Consider the following 17,805-nt stretch of genomic DNA (forward strand, 5'->3'; position numbering starts at 1 on the left):
GCTGCAAAGTAGTAAAAGCTGTTTAAGCTAACACATATAAACATGTATGTTAGGTATCTGTGTTACTCCCAGTGCTCTGAGCTGCTATAGCAGGAACCACTCACTCTGTTCCTTGCTTTGCTATCTGCTCTCTTTACCGTGGCACAGAGGCCAGTGAGAAGTTGTAAAGAACAGTAGCAAAGAAGTGTGGCAAAGCTACACAAAGCAGATAAGCAACTTAGCAACTGTTCAGATTAGGTCCTGTTACCCAATAGATTTTATCAATTGAGGGCTGCTACTTTAATGATATTTCAAAGTAGACAAGAACTGACCCAGCAGTTGTCACATTAGAGGAAAACTGATTCTAAAATAGTTTGGTATTTGCTTTAGGCATTAGGTGTTGTAAATCATCCTGTTTACCTAACTTCTTGGAATTTTCTTTCTTCCCCCCACCCTTAAATAACAACATTAGGTGATCTGTGTTTGCAAGTGGCTCATTTTGAACATCAGTTCAGATCTGTTATTCTAAGTTCCTGGGTGGAAGCTTAACTGGTGTGTTTGTTGTGATGCTCCACATTTGAATGCAGTCCTTCCTGATGCCAGTCAAGCCCTGGCAGAAAGCTTGTACTAGAACCACAAGGCTATTGCATAAAAGGGAGTCACCAGTCAGACAAGTCTGGTCTAGGAGCTTACAGTTGGCTCTGGGCCCTGTGGAGTGAGCATTACTTAGCACTCTAGATCTCCCTGCACTGTCTGTACAGGAGTTAAGAGCCTTGGCAGCAATTCCGAGCCATATTTGTCCTTTGCATATCCTATTAGTGACTTCAGCTACTGTGCAGTGTAGCGGCAGGAGTCTAGCTACCTTGTTCCCCGACAAAATGGGCAACTGCTCCAGCCATGAAGCAACTGTTCCTGCTCTACAGACTCCCATAGGCTAAACTCATCTGCCTTTACCATCTGGGAGCTATCTGCCAAAGTGATTTGAAGAGACTTTTATACTATGGCCCTTCTGCAGAAGCTACACAGTTGTCTTCATTCAGAAGCAGCAGAGGCTACAAACGACATTGGTAATATCTAAACCTTAAGCTTAAATTGATCTTCTTGTACTCTTATCTATTGGAGCAGGTTCTGTGTAAGGTTTATAGGACCCCTGAGAGTGGGTAGGCAAGTGTTTCCATTAATATACAAATATCCTAGTTCCAAAAATAAATAAAAGTAATGAAAAATGTTCCAGTGGTACATCCACTCAACTCTGGATCTTTTGCCACATGTTTCACTTTTGTCCAGATTCTAGCATTAGAGAGCAATGGGCATGCTGACTTCAAAGCACTTTGAACTTTCAGAAGTTTTGAAGTCACAGCTGAGTCAGAAAATCTGTATCTTTTTCATGTGTAGCAAGAAAGATTTTAAATGCTGGTTTTAGATGTCCGCAAAACAAGGAGGGAATGAAACAAACTTGATGAATGTGACTTCATACAGCTGTATTTGAGGGGAGAGGCAAGAGCTCAGAAACATGTCGATGAGGTTTATCTACATTCTTTAAACTGATCATTTCCACATTTTTTCTGCTTAACAATAATATTCTTGGTCTGAAGATCCTGTGATTTTTAATTTGCTTTGTAATATTAAAATTTAAATACAAAGTTAGCTTTTTTTTTTTGCCTGAGAATTTCCTTTTATTTATTTTGTTAAGAACTATTGAGAGACTGAAAATAGATTTGAGCCATAAAGCTAAGTACATAAAAGTTTACGTACTGATAAGTCTCTGAAGTTGAACGCAGATCCTTCTTTATACTGAATGAGGCATCACAGCCCCTTTCAAGGTTTGATTAGATGCCAGTATAATTAGAACATTCTTTGGCACTTATCACGTGTCTTCATGATCACAGGCTGCTTTGTGTGCATGCATGTGCATGTTATGCAGCAATGCTACTGCCACACACCATGGACTCACAAATGCTATACCTTTTTGTCCAGTAACTTTAGGGACTTCTGCAAGCAAAGGACTGTTTTATTTTTCATGATTGGCACTACTGTGAACTCCTACCAGCTCTTGGCATTGTATTTGAAGTTCTACAAGTAGAAAGTCATTCTGCTCTTACTCCACAGTTCTATTTGTAACTCGGAAGTGCAACTTGCAGCTTTGTAGAAAAAGGTCTCAGAGACACCTGTGATTATAATGTTGACGAGAACTTGGAAAATAAGCGCTTTAAAAACCTATATAGCAGCATGGACAGCTAAAATCAAAAGGAATAAACTCTCTGATAAGGCCATTTATAGCATATTTCAGCTGCAGAAATTCTTCATCTACTGCAGATGTAAAACCAAGTATGAAAGTCATGCTGTTTTGTTTCGTTTGTGGGCTTTTACATTTAAACCTCCATCCAAAACGGATTACATTTACCCTCTAGAGAATAAAAAAGATGCTGATGAAAAGCTGAACAAGTGTCCTAACTGCTGGGTCATAGACTGCCCTGGGCACATCCAGACAATTATGATCATACATAACCTTCAAAACAGTGTTAAAATATCTGCTGAAGTTATTAATTCCTGAATGTTGTTCATAATTTTATTTACATCCGGGCTGGATTCAAGAGAAGATAAGAGCCTGTTGGCTTTGGCATAAATCATAAAAATATTTAGGGTCGAGGAACTCTTTCTCAAAGACTGTCTGCTTTGGAAACTAAAGTGTATATAGCTTTATTTGATGCTAATAACCTTGTCAGCTGGACATTGGATAGAAAGGTCAGGTTATGGAGAAGAAACTCCATTATCCCATCGACTGATCACATTTTCAATTTCACATATGCAGTTGAGTCTTTAAAAATTATTCACTTAGATGTTGATGGCTTACTATTATGGCTCTTCTTTACCTGTCAGGAAGATGAACTTCAAGAGTTTGCTAAAGTGGAAGAATGGGTGTTTCTCTATAGAGCTGGCTCAGATTCCCTGGTAAGTAATTAAAGTGAGTATTGGTCCCTGGAAAGAATGAAAATGATATAGGGGAAACCAAACAGTGCCCCATGCTAGAACTCATTACATGTTCAGATTTTGTAAAGTGTACAGTGGGTGGAATTTCAGTATTAGTTTTAGATGTCAACATTTATTCTAGATGCCTAAAAATGTTTTGGTCTATTATTACTTATTTAAGACTACAAGTGTCAGCTATAGAGAAAGATGCTTAGGCAGAGAGGGAAAAAGGTAGGAAGATAATTTGTCAAATTCATCAATGAAAGAATAAAAATATTAAAAGTGGAATCAGGCTCTTACTCCAGACAAAACCTTTAACCTAACTTACTAAGCTAGTTCTCAGATGAACAAAATCTGAAAATAAAGCAGCTCTCAGATTAAGTGTGTGAGTGGAAAAAATAGTTGCTCATTAGGAAAATCTTCAAAAGTTTTCCAAAGCTTCAAAATCTTTTCAAATAGCTCAAAAGAACTATTTGGGAAAGCTTCCCTCTGACAGAGCCTTGAGTAAATTGATGACTTCTACCAACAAACTGCCTGACTCTACCAACATCACTGAGCTTTTGATGCAGTGGCCTACTGCAGGTTAGGGACCACCATGGTCGTTAACTTTCATGTTGAATTAGAAATAGAACCGAACTTCATTAATCATAAAGAAAATGGATTTCTCCAGAAGAAAGCATCTCTCTCCTTCAAACAAAACAGGACGGTGAGGTCCTATGCTTCTGGGAATAGGCTGATGTGTGTCTTGAAACTTTTAACAAATGCAACAGACTACAAAAAAAGGATGACCAGTGTTGCTTATATTATTGCTTGATTATTTCCAGATGTTACTTAATAGATTTGAAGTCTTGTTGAATTATTCCAGTATCTTGGTATGTCTTTTTGTACTATGCAAGAACAGTAAGCCACAGGACTGACATACAGAGTTCACAGCCTAGTACGGATTCTGGATAAGACGTGTCAACGCATTACAAGACAATAGTGTAGTTGAAACCAATTAAATTCATCTTCTCATTAAATTTGGTAAACTGCATGGGGGGTTACAGCAAAACATTTGCTTCAGCGTTACACTTGATTTTAAAAGGTTATCATGCAAAGACAATGTAGCACACAGAAAACAGCAATATTAGTAAATAGAAAGAAACAAAAAGAATTGTTTTCTTAACTTAGAGTCACTATTTATGAACCAGCAGTAAACAGTGAATAGGTGACTAATCGCCAGCTACATATCATAAAAGAGAACATGCTTCTTTCTAGCAGCATCTATGCAGAAATCATTCCTACCTCAAAACTGTTCAACTGTGAATTTACTGTGACTAAGCAATGAATATAAGAGCCTTCCAACTACTAATTGTGGCTTACTATTTACAAACTTTATTTATAAACTCATTTTCATGCAAGTATAAAATACTAATTTCATGGACAAATACACATTTGTTCACCACTCTAAATTATATACACTGTATTTGCATCTAATATTCAGAGAAGTGCAAAGTCCACAGTGACGTAAATAACAAGTTTTGTAAACTATTAGATGACAAGCTCTCAAAAGATAGTAGTAACAGCATGATAATGTACTTTTGTTGTATACTGCTGAAATCAAACATTTTTGCAGTAAAAGAACATACATTTCAGCTACATTCAAGTGATTATTTTATTACCATGTATTATGTCTTACAAACTTTAGTGGAGATGAGCAAGAGCGCTACAGAACCATACGTTAATGCAAGAGGTGTATTGCATGGTATGTGCAGGCATAGCAAAGGAGAGATAAGAACTGGAAAGAAAAACAAGGTAAGAAAACTTGTACAAAAATGGACAGTAATACTGACTAACACTGGGTTATAATCTTACTTATAACAGACCTGAAGGGCTAATAGAGATCCAATTCAGAAACACCTGTGCACTGTAGGTACAGTTTGGTGCAGATCAAGAGTGCACTAATACAGTCAATGTTTTACGCTTAAGATAATGCACAAAATACGCTGATATGCATATAAACAACTAATTTGTTTACATTAAGTAGAGCAGCACAGTTTTAGTACTGCATCCTTGGCACTTAGTGATAGGACAACATGTATTTGGTTTAACTAAATTCATAAAGAGGATATATACTGGTTTTGTAAGATGGAAAACATACATTATCCCTTTGAACCTTCCAGTTTTACAGCATTATTCTAATTTTCAAGTTCAAATGCCAACATGATACACTAGCTAGATATGGAAGACGTTTCAGATATTGGCTTAAAACAAGACCTTCAATAAAAAACCCTACAGAATCACAAATTAATTCAAATGATACTAAGTAAATCTGCTACTGATGTAATTTGTGCTGAAAACAAATTCTGAAACTTTAAAAGAAAAAACCAACCTCGTAATACAACCCACAATGTCTTTACGGGCTTTTCCTGAATAGTAATTGCTTCCTTAATGTCCCTTTCATATATGGTAATTTTACTTAAAAGAACTGCTGAAGTTATTAATCTGAACATTTGTAACTGAGTTAGAAGTTTGGCCTAGCATATCATATCACACAGAATGGAAGAAAATATGCTCTTCTTCAAAGGAGCATGTTTCAGCTATGAAAGAATTCCAGTTTTATGTGATTGTCCTTTATTAAACAATATTAACAACTGTCTGGAGAGAGTCAATTTACTTTTGCCTGTTTAAAACAAACTGGCTAAATTGCCATTTTATATTACATATAACAAATGTTATACAATTGTTCTTAACATATGGTGATGTAACACTTTAAAATTAACTGTTTAAAATATTTTACAAAGACATTTTATTATATATGAACTATACAACACACAAGCGTATGAAATATTTTGAACATATACACACTTCTGTATTTTTCATGTAGATTATTATTTTGCACCAAACATTGGTGTCAGCAATTTAACAGTCCTCTCAGATAAAAGCAAAACAAAACCTCAGAATGTTTAGTGAATGTGTTTAGGTTTTTTTCTTTCCTGAAAATAAAACATATTAGAAGAAGAATTTCTCTAATGACTTTTTTCTTTCCCCAATTTCATATTTTGGACAAAGCTTTTCAAATGGATCAACATACACAAAAAAGAATAAACTCTTGCAGTGCAATTTGCCAGAGATAAAGTTTAAACCAAAACTGACTCTTTCCCCACTAGTAACATTGAAAATTTAATCCTTTTCAAAATCCATTTTAATGAAAATATTTGCATAGAGCAGCCTTGTATTATTTCTAAAGAACATTATGAGCGTTTTAACACAAGATAAGGCACATGTTTTTCAGCATTAATAATCTAAAACTAATCCTGAGGATCTGCTCCTCCCCCTCAGCAAAATCTGCTTTTTTAATATACCCTGTATTACCTGAAGAAAGCAGAAAAGCAGTATAGAATAAACCCAAACTCTTTAGCTGAACTAAATTCAGAACATCAAGAACTCCTGATAATAGTGTAACAAATCCACAGATAAAGAGTTAAGTCACTCTCTAAACAAATTATCGTTAGAGGGAAAGAAAAAAGATACAGCCAGTAGCACTGTAGATGTTAGCTAAAAGTTCACAGACTACGGATGACATTTATAGTGAGTTTTGCTAAAATAAGCTCCCATCAGAAACAAGGTAGCTAAATTGTGAGGCACTTAAGGTTGACATGAAAAGGAGGAATGCAAGGGGTCTGTTTCATAGAAAACCTGAAGTTGCATATCATATCCTTGTATTAAGCCTTCTATTAAAGTGCTAGAAATGGAGACTTAAAACAAAAGGATTTAAATACAAAATAAGTGATTAAAGAGCTTAGTATGCATTAAAATGAAGTGCTTTCGATTCTTATGAATTTAGAGCTTTTTAATAGATTTTAAAAAATAAAGTCTGGAAATAATCCACGTGTGAAATCATCTTCCTTGTGCCATCGATGCTATTTGTAAAGTGCCCAATTATTTTCTAAACAACAAAACCATTTGCCTTATCTTATGTTGTATAGCATGACATACTCTGTAGTACGTATGTAATCCATACTGCAATGACACAGTCAATCTGATGGAAAACAGCACATGCATACTTTTAGTCAGAAGTTTAATTCCACCTGTCACACTAAAAACCCAGGTCTTAGATTACATATCCACCAGTATATAGTGCAACCAATCTCATATTCTCCAAACGTAATTTAGCTGTTAAAGTCTGATGCTCAAAGAGAGACTTATCAAGCTTTTCCTCAGAGCAGCCTGATGCCCAGACAAAATCACAGATGGAGCTCTAGATCTGAATCACATAAATCCACTAGATGCCAAATCTGAGAAGGATCTGGGTTCTTTCGGATGATGACGAGGCTGAAGATGTGTGGCAGTCTGTGCATTACTGATCACATCTAACTGAGAGGGATATGATTCATTTACGTTTCCTCCATTGAAACTGTTTGGGAACTGGCAGGAAAAAAAGAGAATATAAACGGTTAGTGTGGGAAAGCAATTTATTTATAAGTATTTAAAAATCCTCCTAAAGACATATACTGGATGAAATAATCTTAAAATACATTGATTAGCTGTAAAACCTTTTTTTTTAATGATGAATGAGAAGTTAATTTGCATTAAAGCAGGGACTGACTGAATCATCATGAAAACTTACCCATGCTGAAATCAGCGGAAGCCCTACTTCTGGCTAAGTAAAGAAACAGTTCTGTTATCTAAAGCATAATATAGAAAGTACAGTCTGACTGAGCACTCCTGCCACATTCAGCTGTTACGTTTTAAAAGCAACCTATTTACATCTTTCCATGTCTGCAATGGCATCCAGATTTTACAGCTCTTCCAGGAATGCACATGCAGTCCTATTGGTAAGCTGAAGTGCACTGCGTTCAATCCACTGGTTGAACTATTGCAGGATGGGCTTTTTTGACAAAGGGTCTTCATATTGACAATGCCAAGTAAGAGCAATGAATGGTTTTCATCAGTTTTAACATAATTGTTCATAGGATTATTTTAATCAACTGATGTAATGCTTCCTGTCATGCTATGGAAAAGTCACTTTATCTACAAAATACTCCCTTCAGTAAAAGAAAAGACAAATGCAAAGAAAATACAACAAAGTATTTTAAACATTTCCATCATCTCTTCAGGAGTAGCTTATATCTTAAGTACTCATTCATTCAAGATTTGTCCTCGAAAACATGTCTTACACATTCATTCATTCATTCATCTATCAAAATATGCTGGGTTTTGGTTCTTTTTTTCCTTCAACATAAGCATTGAAATGTGACTAACTGTGCACAGTTCTGCTAAGTTTTTAACAACAAGACTATAGCCATGTGAATTAAGTTTTTAATCAAAGTTGACATACTTTTAAAGACAGCTACGACAGCATACATTAGGATTACTTTTGACAGAAGCAGATTACTTCAATATTCTTCACCAACAAGATGACCATGGTCATTTAAATTTTTAAGAACATTCTTGACACAGAATCTAGTACTTAAGAAGCACTAGTACTGCTTAATAAAGAAATACTGACCCCAAACAAGCAGCCAAACTAGGCCTTTCTGTCCACCTCCATCACTGAAAATGATTTTAGACTACATTGGATATGATCCTACCACAATTACAAGTTAGGCAGAAGGTTAAGGCAGATGACCACAACAGACCCTTCTGCCTTTCTAATCCTCTAGTCTTTTCATGTAGAAATCAATGGGAGTTAGAAGTCTGAGGAAAGGATAGCAATCATGGCTTGTGCAGCAACATCTGTCCTCTCTCTAGGCTCTAACCACTGACAGGGATGTCAGTGTGCTAAATCCAGCCACAAAGACTGTCCTACTTTGGTTTGGCTGTGTGAACATAGGCTCAGACAGCAGTATCCTATCTGCTTAGTCGCATGAGGCTTCTGCTTATGCAGTGCTACGCAGCCCCACAAAGCACAGGAATACCCTAACGAAAGGGGCTGAATTTGCCTCTGGACAACTTAAGTAAAGATAATTTTTCACTAAGTGGCCTTTGTTCATTTTTTCGACAACAAACTAAATGCAATATTGTTATTGCAGCACAGCATTCTTGTAAATATGAAGCAATAGACAATATCTTTTTCAGAGGTGCTGTCTTAGTCATTAAACTTTTTACAGGTAGATGTGAAGAAAATGTAAGGAAGAAAATAACAAAAAGGGGTCATGATTAAGGTAGTGTAATGACAAAATAATCTGCAAAATGAATGTAATTGAAACCAAATATTAAAAATAAAGAAATGAGAAATGGAATTGTGAATGCACTGGTTGTTCAAAACTGATGCATCACACCGGTATAGTATTTGTGAAAAGAGCAATTCTTTGTTGTTATACAGGCAAACTTGGATGACCCTGGAACTGCTCTGCAATCCTATTATCAAGCACTACGAAAGACTAATAACACTGATACAGCCAGGCAACATACAGCCAAGCAGTGCTCAAGTTCGCACACAGCAGTTCATCAAAGTCACTTCATGCTATTTCAGCCCTTGGGCACTCAGGGAGAAGCTATTCATCTTGCTGAACTATTCTATATTTTAGGGAAATTTCTGCAATTCTGCAATTATATTTTTTTCCAGTAGCGAAGCAGTTTTAAAAGGGTATGTTTTGTACTTGTATTAAGCATATCAAAAACCTGGATATGTTCTAATTGCATTCCTCACCTTTGCCTTGCACAGGTTAAATGCCAATTAATACTTTAATTCTGTAAATGCTTATGCATGTGCATAAGCATTTGCAGGATCAGTACTTCAGAACATTAACTCATTGAGGAAGGAAAAACAAAGAATTGTCACTCTGTACTTGAGCAGCATTAACAGAAATAAATGGTACAATTGAAAGTACTTCAACAAAGGTTATTCAGTATCAAGAATTTGTAATTTTTTTTTATTTTAAAGTTAATTTTACCTATGAAGTACTGTATTTAAAACTGTAGTGTGTGCTACTGCCAGGGTGCTCTCTTCTAAAGCTTTTATTGTGCATTCTCCTTTGTGAAAAAGGTCTAACTTATTGCAAATATAACTTTTTCCTACTCTCTTGTCTTTGACAGATAATTTAGACAGCAGCTTGAGGAACTAGCTGACTTTCACTTAAAGAAATATTTTTTTTTTTGCAGTAATATTGTGTGCAGGAGTACAATAGTTCATATTTCATGCCATTCATATATTATAATCTAATACTTTCAGTAATCCTAAAATCATTGAGGAACCTGAGTAGCTAGAGAATACTAACACTTTAAAAACAAGATTTTTTTTTTCATACTTACAACATATTTAATGAAAATCAATGTGCCAAGCAATATTACTGACATCACTCCACTCCTCTAAAAAAGGTGTATAAACAAATTCCAAGCTTTTGATCAATCTACTTTTGTTTTGCTCCTACCAGGAAAATTACTGGTAGGTACAACAGACCAGTTCACTCACTCTTGATTAATATGGCCAACGAGAGCTATCAGGCTGCAGATACACATACATGTAAACTTGACCAAATGCAACTCTCTTCAATATAATGAACAAATAAAGTAAAGACATTCACACACTGCTAATCCATCTGTCTCAAACTCAGCAATTCATTCATGACAAACTCTGCACCCTGGTAGCCACCCAAAACAATATAAACTCAATTCAAAATGCAAGTAATGCAGCAAGGCTGTTTACCATACCTTGTTCACCAATGTTTGTTGTTGTTGATTTGTCATCATAGGATCATATTGCATTTGATCCACGCAGCTGGGCTGTGCCTCCTGCGTGCACTGGTACATAGAAACAGCGCCTGCATAGCACGTTTGAGGAGTTAGCATAACTGACTCAGAGTTTATCCCACACTCGAGATTTTCAGGGACTTGCTGTAAACAACTGAGAAAATCCTCAAAGTTGGAAGAAGCGGAATAGGTCGATCTGTCAAAAGCTGATGCAGGGAAATCCATTTGAGCAAAATTAGAAAGCTGTGGCATCATTGCTGTGGGTTGCTTGTAAGGAATAAACTCTTGCCTACACTCATAAGGAGAAGTGTTCACTTCTGATTTGTAAGAGAACTCGGATGTAGCGGCATGCATGCCAGGGAACATGTATTGCTGGGGCTGCTGCTGCTGAGAGCAGCCAAGAGGCATGCTGATGCCAGAGTTCCAATTTGTGAACATCCCATTGACTTGCATATGTTTCATCTTTTGACAGAGCTGCTGCTGTTGTTGCTGTTGTTGCTGCTGCTCCACGAGCTGTTTCTGGTGCTGATGAAGTTGATGTGGATCTAAGTCTTGCTGTACCAAGCAGCCTTCATTCTGGACCAATGGCTGCTGCTGGTTACACTCTGAATATAAAAAGTCAGATTTATTTAAGGAATCCTGAACATAAGTCAGGATTTCATCAGTTATGTTGATGTCCCCAATGTCATCCACATCAGATAATTCAGTTTTAAAGAACTCCTCATCCTGCTGAATACACTTTAGATCTTCAAAGTCAATACCCAGATTTTTCATGATGCTGTACAAATCACTGGTTTTGTTATCCTGAAAGAGTGCTGCACTGTCTTCAGGAAGTTCAACAGTACTGTCCTGGGAACACTCCATCAGCTCCCGTTTGAGAATGTTGTGACTTCCAGCAGGTAGGAGATTATCTGTCCAACCACTGCTAACAACACCGCCCAGTTCATCCCTACTGTCCGCAAAGAAGTTCCGCTCAAAGGAAAGTTTATGTGATGCTGGAGGGCAGAGATAAACAGACTCATCTTGCCTTAACATGACACCTAGAAGGGAGTTTGGATCAACGGAATCATTGTGTAGCGTTGCTTTGGCTCCTTTTCCCGCTGTGCTTTTACTCTTTGTCTGAGAGGGATCCATAAGGCTTGACATAGGGAAAGATACCTCATATAACACAGCCTCACCAGTGGCAAACATGAAGGGCAACTTCATGTTACGCTTCCGTAGATGTTCTGCCCCTTCTTCATCTCTGAAAATAAATCAGATATGTGCTATAATACTGCACTACTAAACAGTTACCATAATCTTTTTGTCCTCTGGAATTAATATAAAAAACCTGAACTATTCTATTTGTAGGCATTTTTCAAATTCCTGACTATTCCAGCTCAACTTGCCTGAGTTAAACCAAGAGGCAGATTATGAAATAAGGAGCTTATAACTGTAATACCACATTTACATATTAGATTTCTAATTAAATCTAGATAGCATACACCATTTTCTGTGCATTATGGGTTGAAATAAAAATAAATGGGCTTTGTTCCATGTATTATGCTTTTCCTGGTATAGCAAGTAAATGAATACTTGAAGTACCTCTTTTTCTCCATTTTTACAGACTCCTTAGCAAAATTATTTAACCTGTATGAAAATGCTGAATTCCATATTAATTAGAAGTCAGTTCGACACCATAAAGGACTGAATTTCTTTATATTATTTGTTGGTGAAATCCAACTGCAGTTGGATTTCTCAATTTTTGCTAATGAGGATACCGAATTAAAAATAGGGTGGATGGAATGTGCTTGTACCACTGCCCTTACTCTCTGCACGAAATCAATGTCTAAAGTTTTACTCAAAAACGACTATGCCACATAAGTACTGAAATACCAGAATTTTTTTAAGCGTTTGTTAGCAAATTTAAAGGTTTTCTTTCTGGAATTCAAAATCTAAAGGGCGTTTATTAAAAACAAAGAAATCCTTTCTGAATATAAACAGCTTCAAAAGGTTTCAGTTTTCGAAGTATACTACTTCATGCAGTAATGACTTACGTAAGAGGTCTTTGCGTGGCAATGATGTAATCTGGTCTTCCATTTTTGTAGACAAGACGAGCATTTGCCTGTACCCAGGCCCATCGATTTTCTTTGGTTAGAAGCCTAAATACAGTCATTCCACTCTCACCTGTCTTCATCACTAGAGTTAAAGAGTAAGCATTCTTTTTACTGTCCAGCAAACAAAACCACCAAAGTCTCTATGACAGTCATGAAAGCAATCCCATCTGTGTAGCAATTTTACAAATCTCATGTCCTCAATTACCCAATTCTGTGTGGCACTAATGCATTTCCAGTGAAACAGGATGATTGATCACTTTAAGAGGTCTAATTTACTGGTAAAATAAAAGTCAAAAGTGCAAGCAATTGTAGGCTATACACTACAGACTGGTAGCATTCTGTATTGAGCTTCATCCTTTATTTCTTCAATAACAGAAATTAATAAATATTAGAACTTGTAAGTGACAAAAACCTAAGACTCTCCTGTTTCCAAAAAGTGACTATTACTTAAGCAGTTAGAAAACACATTCGTTCTGAATCCAGTACTTTCACATTTTGACTGGTTAATGCAGAGGTACTTCAAAATCTATTTTTCACTCACACTACCACCTCACTAACAATGCTTGATAAACATACTACATTTTCATTGTACATTGTTGAAAAAAAAGTATTTCTAGATAGAAAAATTAAATAAAAAGTATTAGGAAAGCTTAAGAATCCTAACCAAAAATAATCTTTGATACAAGACCTCTTGTTTTAATCTTAGCATCCTAAGTGGAGCAAAACCAGTTTTAAGACAAAATTTCAAACTGTTCATTCTGAATTTACATCCCAATCTATTCTGGAACCATTTCTTCCTTATTCTTTATGAAAGAAACAAAAGCACTGACAGGCAACAGTGACTGAGCTATACTCGAAACAGAAAATGTGCTTAATAAAGGCTGAGAACTAACATACTGAGGGAGCTATTTAACTTTATATAAGGGGACAAAACAAAAAACCACTTTCAAGAGAAGTCAGTAGAAAAGAAGAAGCACCAAAATGTCCTGAAGATGACTCTGTAAATTCCAAAGACAAATATGTTGCAACTAACAAAAAAGTAAAACCTAAGTCCACTAAATAGTTGTAGATTAAACAGTTGATACCTATTTCCTTAGCTTAAAACAACATACTTCTCTCCATAAAATGTTAGTTAAAGCAAATCAAGCTGTCAAGAATCAAAACCAGAAATGGGTAGGATACTAGCATGTTAAATCACAGATTAATTTCTGGTAAAAATCTTATACCAGTATCAAAAGAAAATGCTTCATTTAACCTGCTAACAGGAAAGCTATCTTTGAAATAGTCTCCTTGCCCAAAGGAAGTTGTTGAAATAGCAGAAGTTGGGTTGAGCAGAGAAGGAAGTGAGAAGAGCAAGATGTGACAGAGACTGGAATATATATCCTACAAGGGCCTAGATAGGAATAGTAAATATTTCTTCAACCACTATAAGTTTTTATAGGGAGGGAAAGATTGCATGAAATAAACAGTGTTCTTTTTGTTAACTTTTTCTTTAAACAGTTCTTCATATTACATTCATACTGAAAAAATACTCCATACTTCGATTTTTCAGCCTTTCTTGGGGAACAAAACTTACTTCTAATATGATTTTCAGCACAATAAAGCATATCAGCTGCATGAATAAACTGGTATCCTGTTCCTCTCATACACAGCTCTGCTTCAGTGTATCCCAGGACAATCTTTCCTCTGGAAGTTAAAAAAAAAAAAAATTGCAACGCTGCTGATGAACCAAGTCACAGAATAAATGCCAAGCAAGTTAATTATGGCTAGAACATTTCAGACACAAGTGCTAACTATACTTTGTTGCAATATCAATTGTATGCGGAAGCAGGGCAGCTGTAATAAAAAATACAGTTAACAAATCATAACATCTTAACTAGTCTACCAGTTTGCCTTCAATGACTAGAAATGGTTTCAAAAGCTGTTAGATCATAAAAAAAAATGTGGATGCCTCCATCTGGACTCTCAAATCCATACTTTTGAACATATTCACTTCTAGCAGGCAGCTCCCATTCATTACAATGAAAGACACTGTTTTCTTAGCCCTATTTCATAGCATTTACCTGTAGGTGCTTGCATGTAGAATTAAGTAGGGGTTTAACTTTACCTATCTAAATCTTCTTGCCTAATTCAGTATTTTTAGTATCTTAAAGTTCAAAACAGAGTGTATCTCATAACTATACCCCCTTTGCTATTTACTGATTTGGGACCCTTGCATTTGCATTTAAACAAGATACACCTCAGAGGAATACTGTCAAGAGCCATGTTTGACCCTGGTAACTAAAATTAGAGTACTTTACTAGAGGTCGGGGAGATGAAAAACTTAACAGCATTCATGTGATCTCTATGAGATACATGATAAAATAGTAAAAAAGAGACTTAAACAGGACTTGGAACAAGGAAATGGAGAGCCAAAGACAGGATGGTAAAAAAAGGAAAAAGTAGGGATGGGGAACAATATATGTAAGAGTAAAAACTGTTACAAAAATTGAAGGTTTCAAGCGAATGAAAAAAATCAGAAGAAAGAGATGCCTGTGTTAAGATTTTGCTAACTTTTACTTGTATCAGTTTACAGAAGTCAAGTAAAACATTTTGGTCTCACAGTAGACAGAATACTGAGTAATTTGATTCTATTCTACAACTAGGCATAGAAATCCATATGAGGTTCCACTGAAAATTCATCTGAAAGCATTACCAGTCAAAAATAGGAGGGAAAGGAGAACGAAGGAAGGAAGGAGGCCAGAGGCTTTTATTTTGATAAAGAAGCATCTTAATGGGCTTCTTGCCATGTTGATGCATAGTTACATTATTTTGATCTAGTAATGCACTAGTGTTTCCAAATCTCACATAGGGAAAAGAATGGTTTGGAAATGGGTAAAAGTAGTAATATAAAAAAGGACTTAATTTGTTTATTTTGAAGAAAATGACATTTCCATTGTATTTTACATCTATTTGAACTGAATGAGAAAATATGCATGTAGAATAAATTGAAATGCTTTTTCTATCTGTTCTAAAACCAAATTTCAAAACAGATTTAAATATGAAACTTTTCTTAACTCAGTAGTATTCTGCCTTTTGGGCTTTTTATTTTGGGTTGGGTTTGTGCCTTCTTTGCTTTTTGTTTTGTCTTGGTGTGTTTGGTTTTTTTTGGGTTTTTTTTTTTTGAGAGAGTCAGTGGTGCTGTTCTGTTTTTTAAACAACTGAAAGTCAGAAAGCAGTATGCCATTTCAAGGAAGTAGTCTATGACAATCCCATTTCTGTTTACTTACTAAGAAGGCTGAAGAGAAAAACCATAACAGTTTCTGAGTGATCATCACTGAATCAGCATACGTACTGAAGGAGTAGCCTGCTTTATATTTCAAATGAAATACATGAAATGTGAAACATGAAACCTATCTCATCAGAAAATTATTAGACTATTATGCAGAATAATTTACACCTACTTTGCATCACAGCCAGTAGGTGTGAAATCCAGTTTGTGTTTAGTTCTGAAGATGAAGTTTTTGGTTCGTATCTCAAGGATGGATGGTGGCTGAAGGGGAGTAGCTACTGCAAACAGAGCAAGCTGAGGAGACAAAGTAGCACCATCCTTCCCTTTCTTGTTTTGTCCATGGAGAAACTTTAACCGTCCTTGAAAGTTCATAGCCTTAGGACGAAGAAAAAAGTAATTGTTATATGTTGAAAATATTTAGGAGTAAGATATTTCTGTTATGAAATAAAACATACATTTTTATTTTTTCTAAGTTCATCAGATTCAAACTTTGTAGCATGGCACACATGAAAGTTACCTAGCAAGTATAGAATACTGTTGTTACACTCCTGAGTGTGACACTTCAAGATCTACTAATCAACACAAAAAGGAATTAATGAAAGGTTGTTCTGGGAAAAAATCTCCAAACATGCAACAGCAAGTGTCAACTGGGGCTTCTAATATTCTAAAAAACATGGCATTATACATCCATATAATTATAACAACATTTATCTTGCAGATGTATATATTTCATTTTGCAATGACAACCAATTCTATTTGTAGAAAGTCACTAAGAGAATGATAACATATTTGTTCCAAAATCTACACAATTGACTACATTAAAAAGACTTTCCATAATAAGGGAAACTATGGTCCTGTTAGTTACTATAACTTAGTGCATCTCAAGATACCCAACAGAAAATAATCTTGTAATGCTTTTTTATCTGCAAATCCCACAGTACTTTACAAAAGCAGATGCTTATTTGCATTTCACTGAGGAAACTGAGCCATGAGAAATGAGGGAACCTGCAGCTGGTCATGACAACATGTTGAAGGAGACATATTCAGTGTCACTAGCTGAAACATTCTGGTTCAAGCAGCTCAGATATCTTTGGAGACTTAACAAATAAGTTTCTGTATATCTTGTTAGAAGAATGCAGATGCCCAACTTTTAAGCATATGTGGAAGATTTTACATAACTCTATACTCACCAGGAATCCAGATGAATTATCGAGGAGGCATCGTAACCTGCAGATGAAATTCCTTTCCATAAAGGAAGAATTCTCTGGAGGAAGTTGGTCTGGGTTATAATAGGTTGCTGGCTGTGAAAAGCCATTATCTTCTGCAGGAAAGGATTATTTATAAGGATTATTTTTAGAAGAACACCTAGTGAAGTCTATCTATAACAAACAATCTTCCGTCTCATAAACAAAGCATCAGGTCATGACCAGAGCAAGAACAATGTAAACTGGAAACATCCTCAGAACCTATAATGATTGCAACACTGGTTAGTTATCAGTTCTTCTGATGGGATTATGTTTTACAGGCTATGGTATTTGAAAACTGCATACAATTTATTTTAAAGTATTTTTTCTTTGGGGTTTTTGTGTTTGTGTTTTTAATTTATTCATTATGTTTGTCAACAACCTAGATTCTGAATCAGTTGCAGAGAGCAGAGTTCTCAGCAGAGAGCACATCCATGTATCCTATAACAGTAGAGTCTGCAAAAAGGGTCCCTGTAGTAGCAACTACAGGAACCGGGTATTCAAAAATGCAGGAGATCAAATGGTTACTTTTCAGACAGCCAGGTGAAAGCTGTAGCAATAAATAAAAATA

General features: G+C 35.8%; 1 protein-coding gene across 1 annotated transcript in view; it reads right to left on the minus strand.

Moving 5' to 3' along the window:
- Positions 1-4,300: 4,300 nt before the first annotated feature.
- Positions 4,301-17,805, minus strand: part of AHR (aryl hydrocarbon receptor) — a 59,446-nt gene continuing 45,941 nt past the window's right edge. The window contains 7 exon segments of the mRNA XM_032692834.1: positions 4,301-7,274; positions 7,276-7,356; positions 10,585-11,866; positions 12,660-12,801; positions 14,296-14,405; positions 16,163-16,365; positions 17,181-17,311. Coding sequence (XP_032548725.1) covers positions 7,176-7,274; positions 7,276-7,356; positions 10,585-11,866; positions 12,660-12,801; positions 14,296-14,405; positions 16,163-16,365; positions 17,181-17,311 — 2,048 coding nt within the window. The 3' untranslated portion in view covers positions 4,301-7,175.

The sequence above is a fragment of the Chiroxiphia lanceolata genome, chromosome 1 (genome assembly GCF_009829145.1).
Source record: "Chiroxiphia lanceolata isolate bChiLan1 chromosome 1, bChiLan1.pri, whole genome shotgun sequence".
NCBI classification, from domain to species: Eukaryota; Metazoa; Chordata; class Aves; order Passeriformes; family Pipridae; genus Chiroxiphia; species Chiroxiphia lanceolata.